Source organism: Neolamprologus brichardi, chromosome 7 (genome assembly GCF_056152115.1).
Source record: "Neolamprologus brichardi isolate AB-2024 chromosome 7, ASM5615211v1, whole genome shotgun sequence".
Lineage (NCBI taxonomy): Eukaryota > Metazoa > Chordata > Actinopteri > Cichliformes > Cichlidae > Neolamprologus > Neolamprologus brichardi.
In genome coordinates this window covers 24,194,797-24,212,499 of record NC_142110.1, presented here as the reverse complement: position 1 = coordinate 24,212,499, position 17,703 = coordinate 24,194,797, and the positions used below count along the sequence as shown (strand labels likewise).

At 40.0% G+C, this 17,703-nt stretch overlaps 1 protein-coding gene across 1 annotated transcript in view; it reads right to left on the bottom strand.

The window, feature by feature from the left end:
• Positions 1-3,896: 3,896 nt before the first annotated feature.
• met (MET proto-oncogene, receptor tyrosine kinase) overlaps positions 3,897-17,703 on the bottom strand; it is a 65,737-nt gene continuing 51,930 nt past the window's right edge. The window contains exons 13-21 of the mRNA XM_006782316.3: positions 15,519-15,672; positions 14,848-14,982; positions 13,547-13,825; positions 11,003-11,083; positions 8,691-8,872; positions 8,464-8,573; positions 8,030-8,195; positions 7,805-7,941; positions 3,897-5,941 (exon numbers count right to left, since the gene is read on the bottom strand). Of these exons, the coding sequence (XP_006782379.2) occupies positions 5,662-5,941; positions 7,805-7,941; positions 8,030-8,195; positions 8,464-8,573; positions 8,691-8,872; positions 11,003-11,083; positions 13,547-13,825; positions 14,848-14,982; positions 15,519-15,672 (1,524 nt within the window). The 3' untranslated portion in view covers positions 3,897-5,661. The remainder of the gene's footprint in view (positions 5,942-7,804; positions 7,942-8,029; positions 8,196-8,463; positions 8,574-8,690; positions 8,873-11,002; positions 11,084-13,546; positions 13,826-14,847; positions 14,983-15,518; positions 15,673-17,703) is intronic.

Genomic DNA, 17,703 nt, shown 5'->3' with positions numbered 1-17,703 from the left:
AAAGGTCGTTGGTTCGATTCCAGTTGGAGACACAAAACTACACAACGACACAAAACAGAATTGTTTCGGGAAGGGCATCCAGTGGAAAACTCTGCGAAGTCAAAACATGTAGAGCTTCGCCCCTGGTGAAAAAGGGTGCATATACTTAAAAGCATGATTTTAAGCCAATAAATGTCTTTCAATCAGTCGGTTAACATGCATTCATTTGGGAAGGATTACACACAGAGGAAAGCATGGCCTCAGTCAGAAAAATCCAGTGGCATTAAAGGCAGCAGAGTGAGAGACTGAGTGAACAGGGATGAAAGACAAGACAAGCCTGGTGCAGCAGGAGTGAGATGAATGCTTAGAGTGAGATGCAGAGGCAGACATATGTCATGCTTGCATGAGCTGGGGCTTAGCATGGCTTTTTATTAGGATAATTTAAAGCCTTAGGGAAAAGAAAATAGAACAAGCGAGCTAGGATACCTGCATCACGTCCATGTTCTCCTGGTGTCTTGGAAATTTCCACCATAGCCTCTTCCTCTTTGTCTATATCGACTTTTAAGTTTGAGAAAAAAAAAAGGAAGGTCTTATAACTGAAATAGGTATAGACTGACTTAATGTGAAATGTATCAACATTTATACACATTTAACGTTGTATAACTTTGATGATTTTCAACTTGTCCTTATTAAACGATGATTTCTAATTATAGGCTAGATAAAGAAAAACCCAAAACTTTACAACATGTAAGCTGTTAAGCAAACATAGGTCCTGCTGTTTCTGTATAATTGATAGATGGTCATAATAATACTACTATTAAATCAGTGATTTAAACTATAATCTTATCCCTGATTTCAACAAACATGAAATGCATAAACACACAATAGGACTAAACTGCTTACTAGGTAAAAATCCACAGTGGCATATTACAACAGATTGTGTGACTCATCTTACTAAAGAAAAACTTTAAACCACACCTTCTACCTTGTTGCTGTAGGCCTTAAAAAGTCACACATATTACTTTCAACAAGTACGTTTGTTTGAAACAAATTAATCAAAGTTTCACCATCAAGCCCACACAGTGTCACTGAGTGCATTCAGTGCAGTACAGACCCTGAAGGCCACGGCACCTTAATGTATCTTGCAGAGATGAAGGAATGTTTTTCTTTTGTTTTTCTTCACACTGTAACACATTGTGTTGGTGCGCGTGGGCCACCTTGTTCTTATTCATTTACATCGTTGCATCCTAGCATTTTCAATGCAGCATTATAAATACTGCAGTCACAATATTGCATATATACAATAAAAAGTTAATGTTTTGTAAGAAAAATATGCTTCTTTTTTTTTGCAAAAGCAAATGGTTAAGTTTGATCAATAACATAATTTTTGGGGCACAAGTAATATTTTCAAATGACATTTGCAAAGGTATCTAAAGACATCCCAAAAAGTTGGTTCTGTTCATCTGGAGGTAGCGTTTTTAGTCGGAGAAAACGTGTCACCACTCATCCAAGTGACTTCTTCTGTCTTAGCAGCCTGCAGGTTTCTCCACCCTTATAAACAGTACATTTGCTCAATGACTGAAACAAGCACCACTAGTGAACACTGAGCTGTGAGGTCAGTTCCTTGATTTGAACACAGTTTAGATCAACACAGTTAATAATGTTAGAAACATGGCAGCAGCTTCACACAGTCATCAACCACATGTACAAGAAATTCAATAATATATAGAAAAAAACCGAACAATATTCATGAAATGCATATCCATTCATTCTGACTTTGACCTCAGAGGCTAGTATAGTATAGTTTATTTAGCATCTGCAGAGATTTATGGATTCTAATATTAATACAAAGATTAATGCAAGAACTTATCTGATTCATTGGAATCAGAAATGGTAAAATACAGCTGAAAACCCTTTTCAGTCCAAACCTTGTTCACCTTATCACACACTTAACCGCAAATAGTTTGACACGCAGTCTGTAGTAGCCAGGCTTTGAACCGCTAACCTTTACCTCTTCAGTCATTTCCACCCCACAAGTTAAAAGTGACAGTTAACAGTAAAAACCAAGAAAATGTTGCTTAAGTCAGCACACACTTCACAGTAAAAGAATACAGATTAGATCGAATTTACTTTTGTCAAACACCAGCAACAACCTTTTCATCTCTTGAAGATGCTCCCAGTAAAACAGGGTTGTGACTCTTGGACTGAGACTATTTGCTGTGTAACGGCACAAAACTACTCAGTCCTGAAAGTCAAGGTGTCACCTCAGTTAGACAGAGAGAGAAGGGGGAAAGTCTAGACTAGGTATATAAAATGAGTGAAAGAAAAGAGGGAAGCTAGAGTTGAGGGGTCAGAGGTCACCTACAGGCAGTGGAAACAAAAAAGGGTGAATGTCAGAACAAAGGCAGTAATTGAAGGCAGGCACTGTATCACTCTCACACAGTTTGAGAACAACTATTCTGTCCGTGCCTAACTAAGGATCATTAAAAAAAAAAAAAAAAAAAAAAAAAAAACTTCAAACAGGTTTTCTCAAATATGCGTACAGTGTGTGATTTCACCAACAATACCTTTATTGTTCATTGTGGAAGCATTTTTGACTCAGTAGCAGCTGCATGTTGGCTACATATGGAACGCATGATGCAGCAGTACCCTGCGTAGTAATTACAGTTCTCTATGGTTGTTTTATGTTCGCCTCAAAGGACGGTTTGTTCAGTAAAAAAAAAGCATGGCCAACTCAACGGTAAGCAAAGGACGTAAAGAAGAGTAAATGAATTCTGATAATATAGCTTTATTACACTGACAGAATTCAACTGACATTACATAGGAACATGTACCTTCAGGATTTTTTGTATAGACGAATTCATACACACACACACACACACACACACACACAAACGCACACACACACACGCACAGAACAGACAGTGTTAAAAACAAACAAAGCATCAGAAAATCACATGATCTAAGAGACAGCAGTCTTTGAGTTTTGTGAGGCGGCTTCAGTTTGTACAACAGTCTATATCGTTTTCAAGATGATTTACCAGCAATGAAGCTAAACGAGCATCCACACAGACCCACAACGAATCCACACGTCTCTGTCTGTATTTACCTAATGGCAGTGGTTCATATACAAGTGGTTTTAATCATTGTTTGAGGCATGATTCACTCACCCCTGGTCACCCCAGCGAAGAAGAGGCTCATCATCAATACAAAAATATAGTACAGCAATTTTCTTGTCATAGCAAACATTCATAACTGTCCATTAATGGCCCAATCATATCAGCAGCCATTCAGATTTTTTTTTTAAAACAACAACGTACAAGCAAAAAACAAAAATCTGCTACATATAGCAATGTTAAAATGGACACTGACCAGATGAGTGGATTTTTACCCCATTGGTGTCAAATAACTCGAAGTTAGAGCTAACCAATTGCATTTCTGACAATCTGTTTTTTTTTTTTTTTTTTTTCAGGAAACCATTTAATTCCATTAATTTCAGCACACTGTATAACTCAAACTTACTTAAGTTGTATATTCCAGTATAACACAAAAAGAAGTCATTTCTCGTTATATAATAGTCATCACAAATGTCACCACTTGGATTTAGGGACTTGAGTAAATTACAATGGCAAACTGATGCAGCAATACGTTTTTATACATTTATGAATACGTTTCCCTGCCTACATCATATTACCTTGACTAACTGGCACATTCAAACAGAACATTTAAAATAGTGTTAGCCCAGCCTCTGTCCAGGCTGTACCCTGCCTCTTGCTCTAGCTGGGAGAGAAGCTTTGAGGCAGGTACCAATGTCCAATGCTGCTGTTCGTTCATTCATTCATTCATTCATTCATATATATATATATATATATATATATATATATATATATATATATACATACACACACACAATATGCTCAGAAATACAAGCTAAAGATATAATACTGGGGTTGTTGTTGTTGTTGTGTATTCCACAAACACAACTTGTACAGAGACAAAACCCCACCATTTCTTGAGCTGCGATGCTACTCTGCTACATATCCTGCACAGTGTGGTGAGAGAACTGCATCTCCGAACCCATGCTCTTCAGAATAAACAGAAAGAAAATGATGAAAAATTTCTACAATTCTTCAAGTATCTTGTTCTTGCATTATAGACCGTAAAAAAACAAAACAAAACAAAAAACAATTTATACTGGGTTCTACACAGCAATACCAATATGTTGGTAATAAGCTAAAATGAGCTTATAACATTGGTCCAGCATCATATTGGTCTGGCTCTAATTTTTATATTGTGCTGAAATGAATAGAAGTTAATGGAATGAAATATCAAACCCTATCACATGCTTCTCAGAAAGTCAAAATTGTACATTATTTGTAGTCAAGAGGCAACAGATTTTTTCAAATACACTGGTAGGGTTGTTAAACATCAAAACAGAGCGATCATAAAAGAATATACAGCGGTCAGTTACAGTCAGATAAAATGACAGTCCTGTTTTGAGGCCAGACAAACACAGGGACTCTTTGAAGTGCGATAACTTGAGATTCTTCAGAGCACAACAAAAATTTTAAAAGTTATTCAAGGGATCAAAATATGAGCTTTGATTGAATGAATTAAATGTGAGATTAAAACCTTGTGGCTGCGAACCCGTTTTATCAGCTACACTGTACACAGTTTTTCTGTCAATAAAATGCAAGCCATACGAAACAGATGCTCGACATACAGTAAGCAACAACAACAAAACTCCCTGGACTTGCACGGTTCTCATTTATTACTCTTACTTCCAAGAAAACATCAAAGTGAGCTGCATTTTTATTTATTTATTTTTTGATATATAAGTTTCAAGTTGAAAAAAAAAAGGCTTTTATTTCACCACCAGAAACATCTGGGGATTCCCCACAGGTGAAACACATTTCTGAAAGGGGAATTTTTACCCATCAGAAAGCTGGTGGTCCAAAGACAATTACACAAATAAAGCATCCAGTGATCTGCACACAGGCAGCAGAATTTGTACACATCCCACTGTACACTTACACACTGCCACTAACCTCCAGTATGCCTCAGTTTACTCACCCGAGGCAGAAAACCCATCATAGCACAGGCTAGATTGTCTCTCAGGTAACATGAAGTCATGTTTACGGTTTGTGGAGGTGTGACTTTTATATATAACATGACTACGTGGCCATTTGTCACTCATTCACATTACAGATGCAGTAAAGGTCTGAGCCACATCCACTCATTGAAGCACATGCCACCCACAGAGGAGTAGAAAGCTACCCTGGTTTGTGTGTGGGTGCATCAGTCACTGAGATGAGCTTCTGCGATGGCCGTTTTGTCTACCGGAAATCTCCAAGGAGGCATTGTAGTTGTCTTGTACATGATGGAGGACGTTTGACCTCTTGCCCCTCTGGGTCAATGAAAGGTCAAAAAAGATTGGCAAAAGTTGAAAAGGTCAGCCCTAAAGTTCTTGGAGGCCACTGTCATTTGGTGACGCTTGAGAAGGTCAAAGGGCCACAATCAATGCACAGTGAGTGAAAGGTCTGTTTTCCCTCAGCATGCAGTGTCCAGTGTTTGGCAAATACATACAGTAGTTCTCAAACAGAGTCTTCATCACCTCACCTTTTCTTCCTTGCTTCATCCCTCCTTCCAAGTCTCATCTATCACCCGCTCCCTTTTCCCTTTTCAGATGCAGCAGTCTTGGGCCACCTGACAGAAGAGTGGGGAGCGGGATGGCAGGGAAGTGGATGTTGAAGGCTCAGAAGAGGATGAGGAGGAGGAAACGGTGGAGGAGAGGAGGGAGGGGTAGGGGCTCATCTTGTCTATGTTGACGTACGTGGTGTTGAGCAGGACGTAGTGCTCGCCGCTGAAACTGGAGAAGATGGCAGAGATGCGGGAAACCAGCTCAGAGAATGAGGGCCGTCGTTCAGGCTTTGGGTGCCAACACTCGATCATGACCGTGTAGCTAAAAGCAGAGAAGAGAGACGTTAATTAATGATGAAGGCAGGACATTACCATGTGGTTACACCTGTAATACACTGTACAGTGATTTGGCAAAATGTTTGAAATGTCAAAAGCTAGCATCTGAGATGTAGAGTGTAAAGACTTAAAAGCTGCTGTATTGATGTGGGTATATTATATGTAATTGCTCCTCTCTAAGAAGTCTTTGTTTATGTGGCTTCTAAAATAACTTGCACAGCAGTAGAGCCTGACTGATTCAGGATTTCTAGGGTGAAAAGAAATCTATGTATGCATGTTTGTTATATGTATAAGCTATGTGATGGACAAGACATCAAAACAGCCCACAGCACCTTTCTGATTTTTTTATTTATACATATAAATAATAAATAAATAAATAAACAAACATTCACTCATAATATCTGCCATGATATGATGTAATGGTTGGGCTCTACAAAAGAGGAAAATTAATTTACACTAATTGGAGACAAATGCTTACTTTACAAATTCTCAAAAGTTGTTTTTTTTATTATTTTTTTGAAGAAGTGCCAATTTAGAAAACCAGTGCATAAGGGGAACACAAAAAAATTGCGCAAACACAAACACTTAGTGATTGTTCTGTACCGAGTCTGATTGCTGTTTATTTATGTCCATTAGCCACGAGGCATTTCTTTCTACAAACACAAGAGGTGAATTCTTGGTTACAGGAAACGTGAACTGTGTAGCCCCTGCTACAAAAAAGCATTAGAAGGTGTTTGTAATGTTTGATATTTCTGTAATATAAATAGATATTGTAAACACATCTTTTTGGGCGGACAAATCACGTGATCTGTTGTTTTGTGGCCCAGCAAATAAGTGGTGGGCTAACAGCAATCCTAGCAGTTTAGTTAGTTCTAGAGATCTTGAATGTGACTTTGGTTAAGTTATTGCATATTTTTTCTTGGTGTAATGACTCTAAAATATCCTGCATCTTCTGTGCTACTACTGTTTCTTTGACATTTTTCAGTTTCACTTATTAGAAGGGCTTCATTTCCCTCACATAGTATTTTATAAAGGTTTGCTTTTTTCTCCCTCACAGGTGTTCATGTGAAAAAAAAAGTAAAATATTTTAAGGGATAATTGTATTTAACATCTGTAATTCGAGTGAGCCACATTTTTATTATTTTGCACCAAAGCAAAATAACCATAAAAAACCCCAAAACAATTCATTGTTAAGACTTCAGGAACTAACACCTCCTTATAAATGAGTCTGCCACAATCTGGGACCCAAAACATCCTGTGAACACTCGTGGATGAAACATTGCACAAATATTTGCAGATGTGCATCATCTCCTGACGTCTGTTTAATCTATAGCTTGGGAATTTTGGGCCTCTGCCTCCCTCTCACCTGAACACTCCCATTCCCCGTCCACACACACTTATGCACCTTATGATGTTGTCTGGGATGTATGAGATCATTCTTGCCATTTGCTTCACAGGCCAGAGTTTAATGGATAAGAGCAAGTGTTAAGTGAGCTTCGCTGAAAATGACTGAGTTTTTTTTTTAAAAAAAAAAAGGATTTTTCTTTCTTATTTTAAGAGTTTCAGGTAAGTTTGCTTGAAACAGTCTAAACAGTCCTGGTTTGACAAGTGATTAGCTGCAGTTCCAATGTGAACTGTTCCAAAGAAAACTGGAAAAACTCGACTGTGTCAAGAGAAAAGGTTTTCTTAACACTTCCAGTAACTCGTTCACTAATGGGTCAGCACTTTACATACCACAGCAACAAGTGCTCAGCAATCAGAATCAAGAAGCCTTTAGAAAAGAAATGTTGTACTCGCACTGGTTTTCCATTTAAATTAACTTCTGCATACTGTATGTGCGCACACTCACAGGGCATCAGGGCAGAACTCAGGCTGCAGCAGCCTCCTCCCCTGCAGGAGGAACACCGTGATGTCGAAGGAGTTCACATCAGAATACGGCGGAGCTCCGCGGGTCATGAGTTCCCATAGCAATACGCCAAAAGACCACTACATGGAGAGAGTTTCACTGTTATCCCTTTATTGCCATACTTGTTGTTCTGATGTAAACAGTTAAATACTGCTAAAAAGTCCTCACCACGTCTGATTTGGTGGTAAACTTGTGCGTCTGCAGACTCTCCAGAGCCATCCATTTAACGGGCAGCTTGACTCCACTCTTGTTGTGAACGCTGTAATACTCTTTGTCATAAACATCTCTGGCCAGGCCGAAGTCTGCCACCTTTACTGTGTAGCTCTCATCCAGCCTGTCGGGGAAAACAGGAAATGCCTTTCTTTTTACTTCATTTTAACAATAACTGAAATAATTAACTTATTAACTATACTAATTATAGTATTATAGTACTATTTTCTTTGACTATTTTCTACTTGCCATTGTTATAACGTTCTTATTCTACTCTTTATTGCTCTCTTGATTCTCTTCCCACCTGTATTTACTTCTATTTTCTGCTGTGTTGTGCCTTTTTATATTTAAAACACCATCACTTGATGCTAAATGAGTAAATGCCAGCTCACATGCAGTTCCTGGCAGCCAGGTCTCGGTGGACAAACTTCTTGCTGGCCAGATACTCCATTCCTCTGGCCACCTGCAGCCCAAAGCCCATCAGGTCCTTAACTGTTGGGTTCTAGAAGAATCAATTACAGTCACCTTGTTGCACATCATCAAACTTGTGAAATGTGTCTTGAAATGAACTAAAGTTCTGGTGCAGAAATTTGCAACATGCTTTTATGTGGGCCCTTACATGTCCCTCATCACGGATGAAGTTGCGCAGGTCGCCGTGTTTCATATACGGAAGAACCACCAGGGGTGAGCCCTCTGGCGGAAGGCAGATACCCAACAGGGAGAGAACGTTGGGGTGGCTGAAGTCCTTCATGATGATCCCCTCCTTCAGGAACTGAGACACCTCTTCCAAGTCTGTGATGCCTGATAAGAAAGAAATAAGTTGACATCATTTTCATGTTAGCTTAGTTAGTTTTTGACTTTTATCATGAAACATTTCTGAAATTCCCCCCGTAAAGTCAAAATAAAATACAGTTAAAGGGGACCTATTATGGTTTTCTTCTTTAAATTATGAATACAGCCATTCATCCCCACCTTTCTTATGATCAGCCCTTCCGTTTGAACTGGGCAGCCAATGAGAAGAAAGTTGGCTTAAGGGGAGAGGAGCTAAAATAGCTTATTTCACACTAAAAACATGAATTTAGTTGCTGCATCAAGGCCCAGAATAAAATAAAAAGGTTAAGGGGCTGAATGGGCCCTCTTTAAATGTTTTCTTTGTTTATGAACATTTGACATTTGGAAACTGGCAGGAATGATAATTGTAAGATAAGGTGCAACTCTCCTGTCATGATATCAGTGGGAAGCCCTTCCTTAGATACCTTTGGGGAATGAGAATGCTGATAGAAACCCATCTAAGAAAACACCCTCCCTGAAGACTCACCCCAGACTTGACCCATTCCCATTTGCCAATTGCATCCCTGCTTCTGGTGTCTTGCACTTTAGCCCTGCTGACTTTGCTATAATCTAGTTAGAAATGGAAGCTCTTTAGCCTTCAGCTGAGTTTAGACCCCAAAGGCAGAAAGAGAAGACATTTGATTTCAGTCTTGATTCTCAAGTTTTTCTGTGAGGAGAATGTCTCTATTACATAAACTACTCGTGCTTGTCATAAAACATATTTGCCATTCAACTAGATATCATAGTAACAGCTACATTAGGATAAAGGAATCAGTTTAAGGTACTGACGGCAACAAAATTGAATTGCACGTTCACTACAATTGTCCTACTACTAGTATTATCCTACTACCTCTTATCCTACCATCCTACTGTGGTTTGTGCCCCCTAGCAGCTGCACAGGTCCTTTCCCCATATTGTTCCTGCATCAATCTCCCTTGCTGCAACTGACAGGTTACACGATTAGCTGGGACCCTAATGCTGTCCTCACTATCGAATGCTCATTCATCACCATCATTTCAGGCCTAAAAAGGATTCAGGCTTCTGATGAGATGAGATCTTTGATGCCATTGGGAGCGCGGTGATATCATACAATAGGTATGCAATATAATATAACTGGATGAATGATTGAATAACTGTAGCTGGATGCAAATCCGTTTTGACAACAACAGTGTCTTTAGTCTGTGTATGCCGGGTGAGGGAGGGGCCATGATGCATTTTAACCAGGGAAGCCTCAGTTTGCACACACCTGACTCTTATTTATTAATTACATTTACTTGGAGTGAGATTTTCAGATTGAGACACATGGTTATGCTCCTTGGAGCACTCCAATGGCATTTGTTTACATACTGTACATATTTTCTGAATTAGGCTCTTGAGGCCTAAATATTGGGTTAAAAGTCACAAAAGTGGTTTTCTTTTTACCTGGATAAAGCACTGTGGGAACTTTGAGTGAACCCATAAGCTGGTTGGGAGCAGGTTAAACTACTCTATCCAAACTGTGTGTCATATTGTCAGAGAGTGTATTAATTAGGTGATGCAGAAGATTGATCTGGAGTCCATCTGCTTCAAAATTTAACGTTGTGCATTCAGAGGTGTTCTTCTTCATAGCTTGGTTGTAACGAGTGGTTATTTGAGTTACTGTTGCCTTTGTATCAGCTTGAAGCAATCTGGCCATTCTTTTCTGACTTCTGACAACAAAATGACATTTTCCCCACCGCCCCATTGTTTCTTTTTTGGTTCATTCACTGAAAAGGTTGTGTAGTTGCTGATTACACATTTGCATTAATGAGCAGCAGAGGTATTCCTAATGAAGTGGTTTTGGTGTATATGTGTGTATTTGTACATAAGTTCATTGAAATGCAGGCACCTTATTCAAGCTTAAGGATAGCTGATAAAGAACATAGTAACGGTGAGGTCAGAAACAGTACCATTGGTTTACTAATTTAAAAAATGTGCAATTAAATATTTCACTTATCACTGTTGGAAAGAAAACACTACAGAAAGAAATAAAAACCTGAAAGACCCTCCACCCGCCAAAAAACACCATCAAACACCGCTAAAACCAAAGCTAACACATTGATGAAAAAAACCTGTACTTACGGTTCAGGGACTTGACGGCACAGTGTAGCTTCTGCCCGTCTGGCTCAAGCAGCGTTCCGTGAAAAACACAGCCGAAATGGCCTGCAGGTTACAACACGACGTACAGCATTAGTCAGTCATCATCGGGGAAATGAAAACCTCGTGTTTAAACCTGTAAAGGACTAGCAAATAGCACTTCTTTACCCCACACAAATGACAGTGATAAATGGGATGCAACACTTTCAGGTCCAATGACAATAGGATCCAGCTGTGATGGAGGCCACACCATTAGTGGTAATAGATCTGTTACCACTGTGCCATAAAACAATGATTTAATCACAAACTTGGCTAGAAAACAGCTAAGAGTTTGTTAAGGTCATGCTTCTATAATGGGTTACTGGAACCCTTGAGGCCCAAGCTGACATAAAATTTGACGATCCTACTTTTCACCGTGACTCAGAAACATAACAAAAGCATGAAGGTGAAATTTGGCGGTCCATCAAAGCAAACTGAGACAAGCAGATTCCAATTGCTTGTGCACGTGTCTGTGAAAGGTAATTTAGGTCAGATATTCTGCTTCATGGCTTGATGTACTCATAGATTCAGTTGGTAAACCGCAGTTTCTAAATCTTACCCATAAATGGACACCCCCCACCCCAACTAAATTAGCCACTTAGCATTCATCGATCAAATCGATGCAATCAGCATCCTTCATTAACATCATGGTTTAAATAAGCCTTTGTCTCGAAAGAATGATTTTAGCCATGTGTGCCCTTTTAATCGACCTCACAGCAGTACCAGGAATAACAAACATGTCTGTCCTCTGCATACATATAAAAATAAAATTTTGGTGCAACAGCATCGAGGTGATTTGATTGATCCATGGAGAAAAAAAAAGAAAAGAAAAAAGAGCCTCTCTCGTGTGTTTCACACTCGAAACAGCAAATTCACCATCACACTAAACCTTAGACCTCCAAGTAACTCAGTATTCATTAGTACCCTGTATAAGCTCATAACCAGTGCCAAACCCGCTTGAGTTATTATACATTTTATTGAATTATAACTCTGCGTTAAGACATGAAGGCGTGCCCCAGACGGGGAGGGGTACAGGAATTAAATAAGCGCGGCGTTCTTCTATCACGTCCTTGCAGATGGCTGGTGTTGGATTACAACTCTCAACAATGGATCCTGGGAATACTAGCTGTGAACAAATCATCCTACGCCACTTTGAAAAACTCCAGCCACCAAATCCAGACTTCAGGGGATAATTCAGCCAAGGGGGCAGAGGGCTGTTGCGGGTGACACGGAGGGGTTTGGGTCTTTTTCTCCTCTTGAAACTGAATTTGATCTGCGACTGTGAGCCGCCTACTTAAATGTCACCATGTGAAGTGATTTTGTGTCTGCATGTCAGGGTTGCCGTTTGATAATGCAGGCAATTAAAACCTTTGTGGGTAACTTTAACTTTTGTATAGCTTAACATAAATCCTAAATATATTCTTGCGTTACAACAACCACAATCTTGAAAATTGCTCATAATTTTTTTTTTTACAGTATTATTTCTCTATTTCAGAAAAACAGGTTTAAGTTACACACGTGTATAGAAATGTTGAGATTGGTGAATGCTAAATGGACTGCGATGTCTATACGCTGATGGAACATAAAGGTAAATAAGCACATCTCAATAAAAGACAACCTTGAACCTTACTAAAAAAGTACACATAGATGCATGTTTTATAACAGAGCTAATTGGAGAGTGGTGTAATGGTGCAGTGGTTAGCACTCTCACAGCAAAAGGCTTCTGTGTCTGGACCTAAAAGTAAAGTAATGAAACGTAATGTAGAGCTGAGTAATGTAACATAATGGAACTTAGCTAAATGGAACATAGCCTATTGTAACGTACTGTGGCGTAATGTAGCATAACGTAACATAGCGTTAATAATAATGGATGTAGCATAACAAAATGTAAATCCAAAACTGTTCAGTTCTTGTTACAACTGACAAAAACAAAGAACCACATAATACAAATTTAGATCGTGTTACTTTGGCTGTGTTCATCTTGTATATATCTGGGTGTTAATTTGTGACCGACCACAAAGGTATAGCAAATGGATTGATTTTTATGCTTCGAGTCCAGATACTTTTTTATTTTCTCTATAAATGCAAACGGACACTGGACCAAGACTGCGAGATTATAAACACTGGCGCCGTTTTGAGGTCTATTTAATCACCCTTGTATTGTGTATATTATATATAGTGTGCACTATTTCGTCAGAGTGCACAATTTAGGCATGCTGTACAACACTAACAACAGTTCATTTTGATTTCAGGTTAGTGCTTTTGGGGAGTACTTAATTATCACTGCATTTTTGAATGGTCACAATGATAACGCATGCTCATTTCCAGCTGTGGTAAACAGCTGAAATGAATCAATCTATCATTATTTTTCCTTTCCTTGCATTGATGAATCCACCATTCTTTATGTGTTCATTAAAAGATTTGACACAGCAGTTTGCACTAGATCTTCATACACAACAGTTTCTACACAATGAAATGTTTGCTTCTCACCTCTGCCGATGACCTGGTTGAGATGGAGAAGCAGCCGCTCCCTGGCGATCACCACGTGCTGCACTTCAGTCAGTAGGTCTGGGTGGAGGCAGGATGGGTCGATGTGGACCGGCGCCATTAGCAGGGGTGATACCAAATCGCCATCCATCCCCATTCCCATCCCCAGACCCATCCCTATCCCACCTCCTAAGGCACCCAGTCTGGGAGACAGCAGTTCCCCATTGCCCCCATAAATAGGAGGAGCTGCTCGGCATGTCTCGGGCCTGTCGGTGCCCTGATCTGGAGAAGCAAAGGACATGGTAGGGTCAGAGGTCAGTGACTGTATCAGCAGTGCCTCGAGAGGTCAAGTTGCATTATATAATCAGAGAAGGATGGCTACGAAGGCAGAAAGAAACTTAACACTGTAATTGAGGTCGACAGAGGTGGAAAAACAAAGGTTTTCTTCAATGATTATAGTAGAAGGAAAATGAATTCTAAACTACCCACATTTTATTTAAAAGCCAGAACAAAAAACAGACAAAATGGAGTGGACACAGCTGTTAAGCTCAGCTACTGATCCTACAACCAAACCTCCTACAACCTGTCCCTGCGGGCAAGCTTTAGTTCATTAGTAAGTCTATCTTCTTAGATTTTAAGCCTTTCAAGTCACATTTTAGCAGCTGGAAAATAGCTTTGACCATGACACTAAATATCATGATACAAGCCTCTCTCACAGCCTGAGGATGCAAACTGAGAGAACAAAAAACACAGTTTTAGAACCACAGTTTTGCCTGATGGTCAACAACTCTACAATCGCCCACCAATTGTATTGGCTGTGTGTTAGAAACAGGCCATGGTGACAGATTAAGAGGTGACTACTGAAAATGATAATTGCTTAAAATTAATGTGTTTGGAATGATAATCTGTATCATGATAATACTTTTAAATTATTTGATTTTTATAGATAATAACTAATCAAATTAAATTCATTATCAAAGAATCAATCACTAACCAGAGAGATGACATAGCTCTTTAGAGCTCTTTAGTCTTTTTATTTCGGGAGATTTGACACAAATGGTTAATTACCTGTCTGTTTCTAGTGCTACAAAGAAAGTGTTTCTGTGCTTTCAAGAAATGCTTTCTTGAAATGGTGCTTAATTCATCAAGGCAAGGGTTGTTAATTCACAACATGTACAGTAAGGCATGCATGGCTAGCATTAGCGTTTAGCCCCACGGTGAGGGAAGCAGAGTAGATAGGAGGGAGAAAGGTGGAGTAGGAGAAGAGGTTGACAGGTGGGGAGGGGCTTATCTGGTTGACGTACCCTCCAGCAGGGTTGTTCTATAGTCGACTGACTCGTGGGAGACCATTTCGTTAGTGGGGCTGACACTCCTCGCGTTAGCCAGCCTGTCCAGATGCTGGATGTGACCCCGGCCATCATACCACACCTCAGACAGATCTAGAGACAAAGGGCAACGGGATGTAGAAAATGTAATGGAAAATTCAGTGGAAAGGAAGGACGAGGAAGGACAGAAGAAGAGAAAAGATGGGTGTGTGGGAATGGGTGAACAGAAGGGAGGGAGAGACGAATTACTGAGAAAGGCGAAGCATTTCCACCAGTGCGCCCCTCAGACAAACTTTTAAACGTCAAACCGACCAGGCAAAATGAAACCCAGCAGACACACATGCACACAGGTTAGAAGAAACACAGTGAAGTTCATTTGCAATTATGAATGTATTATATATGCAAATTATTAACACTTTCCTTAAATCATTGGTGAGCTGCTGCAATCTAATCAAACATTTTCAAGGAAAATGGCAGTCTGGTTATTTAATAAACTGTCTGGATTTGTGAGTACAAGTCATAATTAAAATAACATTTTGGAGCAGATAACATTAAAAATAATGGTGTTATGCCAATGTCCAGTGATATCAAATGGCTCTAAGTCTCAAAACCCAGAGTGTCGTGGGCTCTGTGACCCTCTTTGGTCTTACCATCAATGTGTTTGTTCTTCTTCCACATCAGCAGCGATCCCAGCAGCAGCAACAGCAGGCTGACGCACACGCAGCCCACAACGAGGCCCGTGTAGTCCTGCTCCTGTGCCAGCGTCACCTTGCCAAGATGTCTGATGGAGTCTGCCTGACGCCACTGAAAATGGTTCACGGGATAAACAATATGATCAAACTGTCATCCACTAGAGGCCCCACTTTGTGCACTTTGTTTACTTTAAACAGTTTACACTTAATTAATTTAAAACTTTCTAATAAATATTACTTTCAGTATGACAATTAAAGTGGACATTTTTCCTCAAACAGTTACATGCTGGAAGAACGATGTAGCAGTGTTGGTGAGCAGCAGCGTTACCACTGTAAGCGTAATCGAGTTCCTGACATATCAAATTGGAGACAGGGCTCATTATGCATAGTTTTTGTATGAATACAGCCTTTCTCACCATGTCTCAAGTTATCTTCCTGAAATAGCCTTGCAGCTCTTGCTCTATTGACAAATAGTTTTACATTTATGTCATCATAAGAAGCAGGCATGTGTTTTCTCTTGTGTTGGCTCTGCTCTTTACTCTTTTGGGGTTTATTAACACACCTGAGGTTGACGAGCATTTTAAACGATAATTAAGTACCAATGGGTTGACTTATTTCCTGTACACGTTTTCACAGTTCTAGCAATTGCTTGAGGTAGCACCTCATTGTTCTGTGTTTCTACGACAAAGTGTCTTCGAAAGATGCTTTTACTGTATTTCATAGTATAACAGAAACGTTAAATGACCTGGGAGTACTGTGATTACTTGAGCTGTAAGTGTACATTGGTAAATGGCCTGTATTTGTATAGCGCTTTACTAGTCCCTAAGGACCCCAAAGCGCTTTACACAACCAGTCATCCACCCATTCACACACACATTCACACACTGGTGATGGCAAGCTACATTGTAGCCACAGCCACCCTGGGGCGCACTGACAGAGGCGAGGCTGCCGGACACTGGCGCCACCGGGCCCTCTGACCACCACCAGTAGGCAACAGGTGAAGTGTCTCGCCCAAGGACACAACAACCGAGACTGTCCGAGCCGGGGCTCAAACCGGCAACCTTCCGATTACAAGGCGAACTCCCAACTCTTGAGCCACGATCGCCCATTACATTGATACACTTGTTCAGAGTAACAACCTAACAAAAGATGAAAAAACTCATGACCTCTGCAGCCCAACACTGCTGGTGTGTGTGGACTGGAAACCATTGAAGGATCTGCTTCTAAATGTTAAACATGATCCCTCATCTTAAGCTTATTACAAATTAACTTTCCTACAGCTGCATAGGGTCATTTTTCTAATACTTATAGACTGCACTATGGTGTCTGTAGGAAGAAGCTTGAATAATAATGACTATCATAGCAGACATGATACATATGCTATGTCATGCATGCATATATGGCCATGCATGCCACAAAAGCTTTTAAAAGCGTGAAGCTGGCACTCAGTCATATACACACACACACACACACACACACACACACACACACACACACACACAGTCTGTTGCCACAGTCTGCAGCCAGATTACATCAGTGATATTGCTTCTGCCATTATTAGGTTCTGTGGAAATGAGGTTTCCACTGCTGCTTGCTGCTGCAGATGGGATGATGTGTGTGTGTGTGTTCGTGAGTGTGTGTGCCTGTCTGTCTGTGTGTGTAAATGAGACTGTCTGGACATGTCTGAAGGTAGGGGATATACGAATGCGAATATGTCTAAGTGTGTGTGTGTGTGTGTGTGTGTGTGTGTGTGTGTGTGTGTGTGTGTGTTGGTGTCTGAAGGCTTGTGGCGCTAAAGGATATTGGCTGACCCTCCCCTGAGATAAAAGCTTTCCTCTGAAGTCCAGTTCACAAGTCAACAGTGATGAGCTAGATAGCTTTCGGTCTGGAGGCGAGTGGATGTTATCTCTAAGGACGACATGAAGAGGTCTATAGCTCAGCAAATTATATTAGTTTGCATCACAAGAGCGGGCATTTCTATCTACTATGATGATTGAAGGGCTGTTGGCTACAACGAAAAACACTAAAATTCTCGAGAAACAAATAATTGAGTTGTACTTCTTTAAAATCTGTCGATTAAGAACCTTAATGTGCCATATGATCATGGTGTGATATATGTTACTTTCATATGGAACAACGTCAC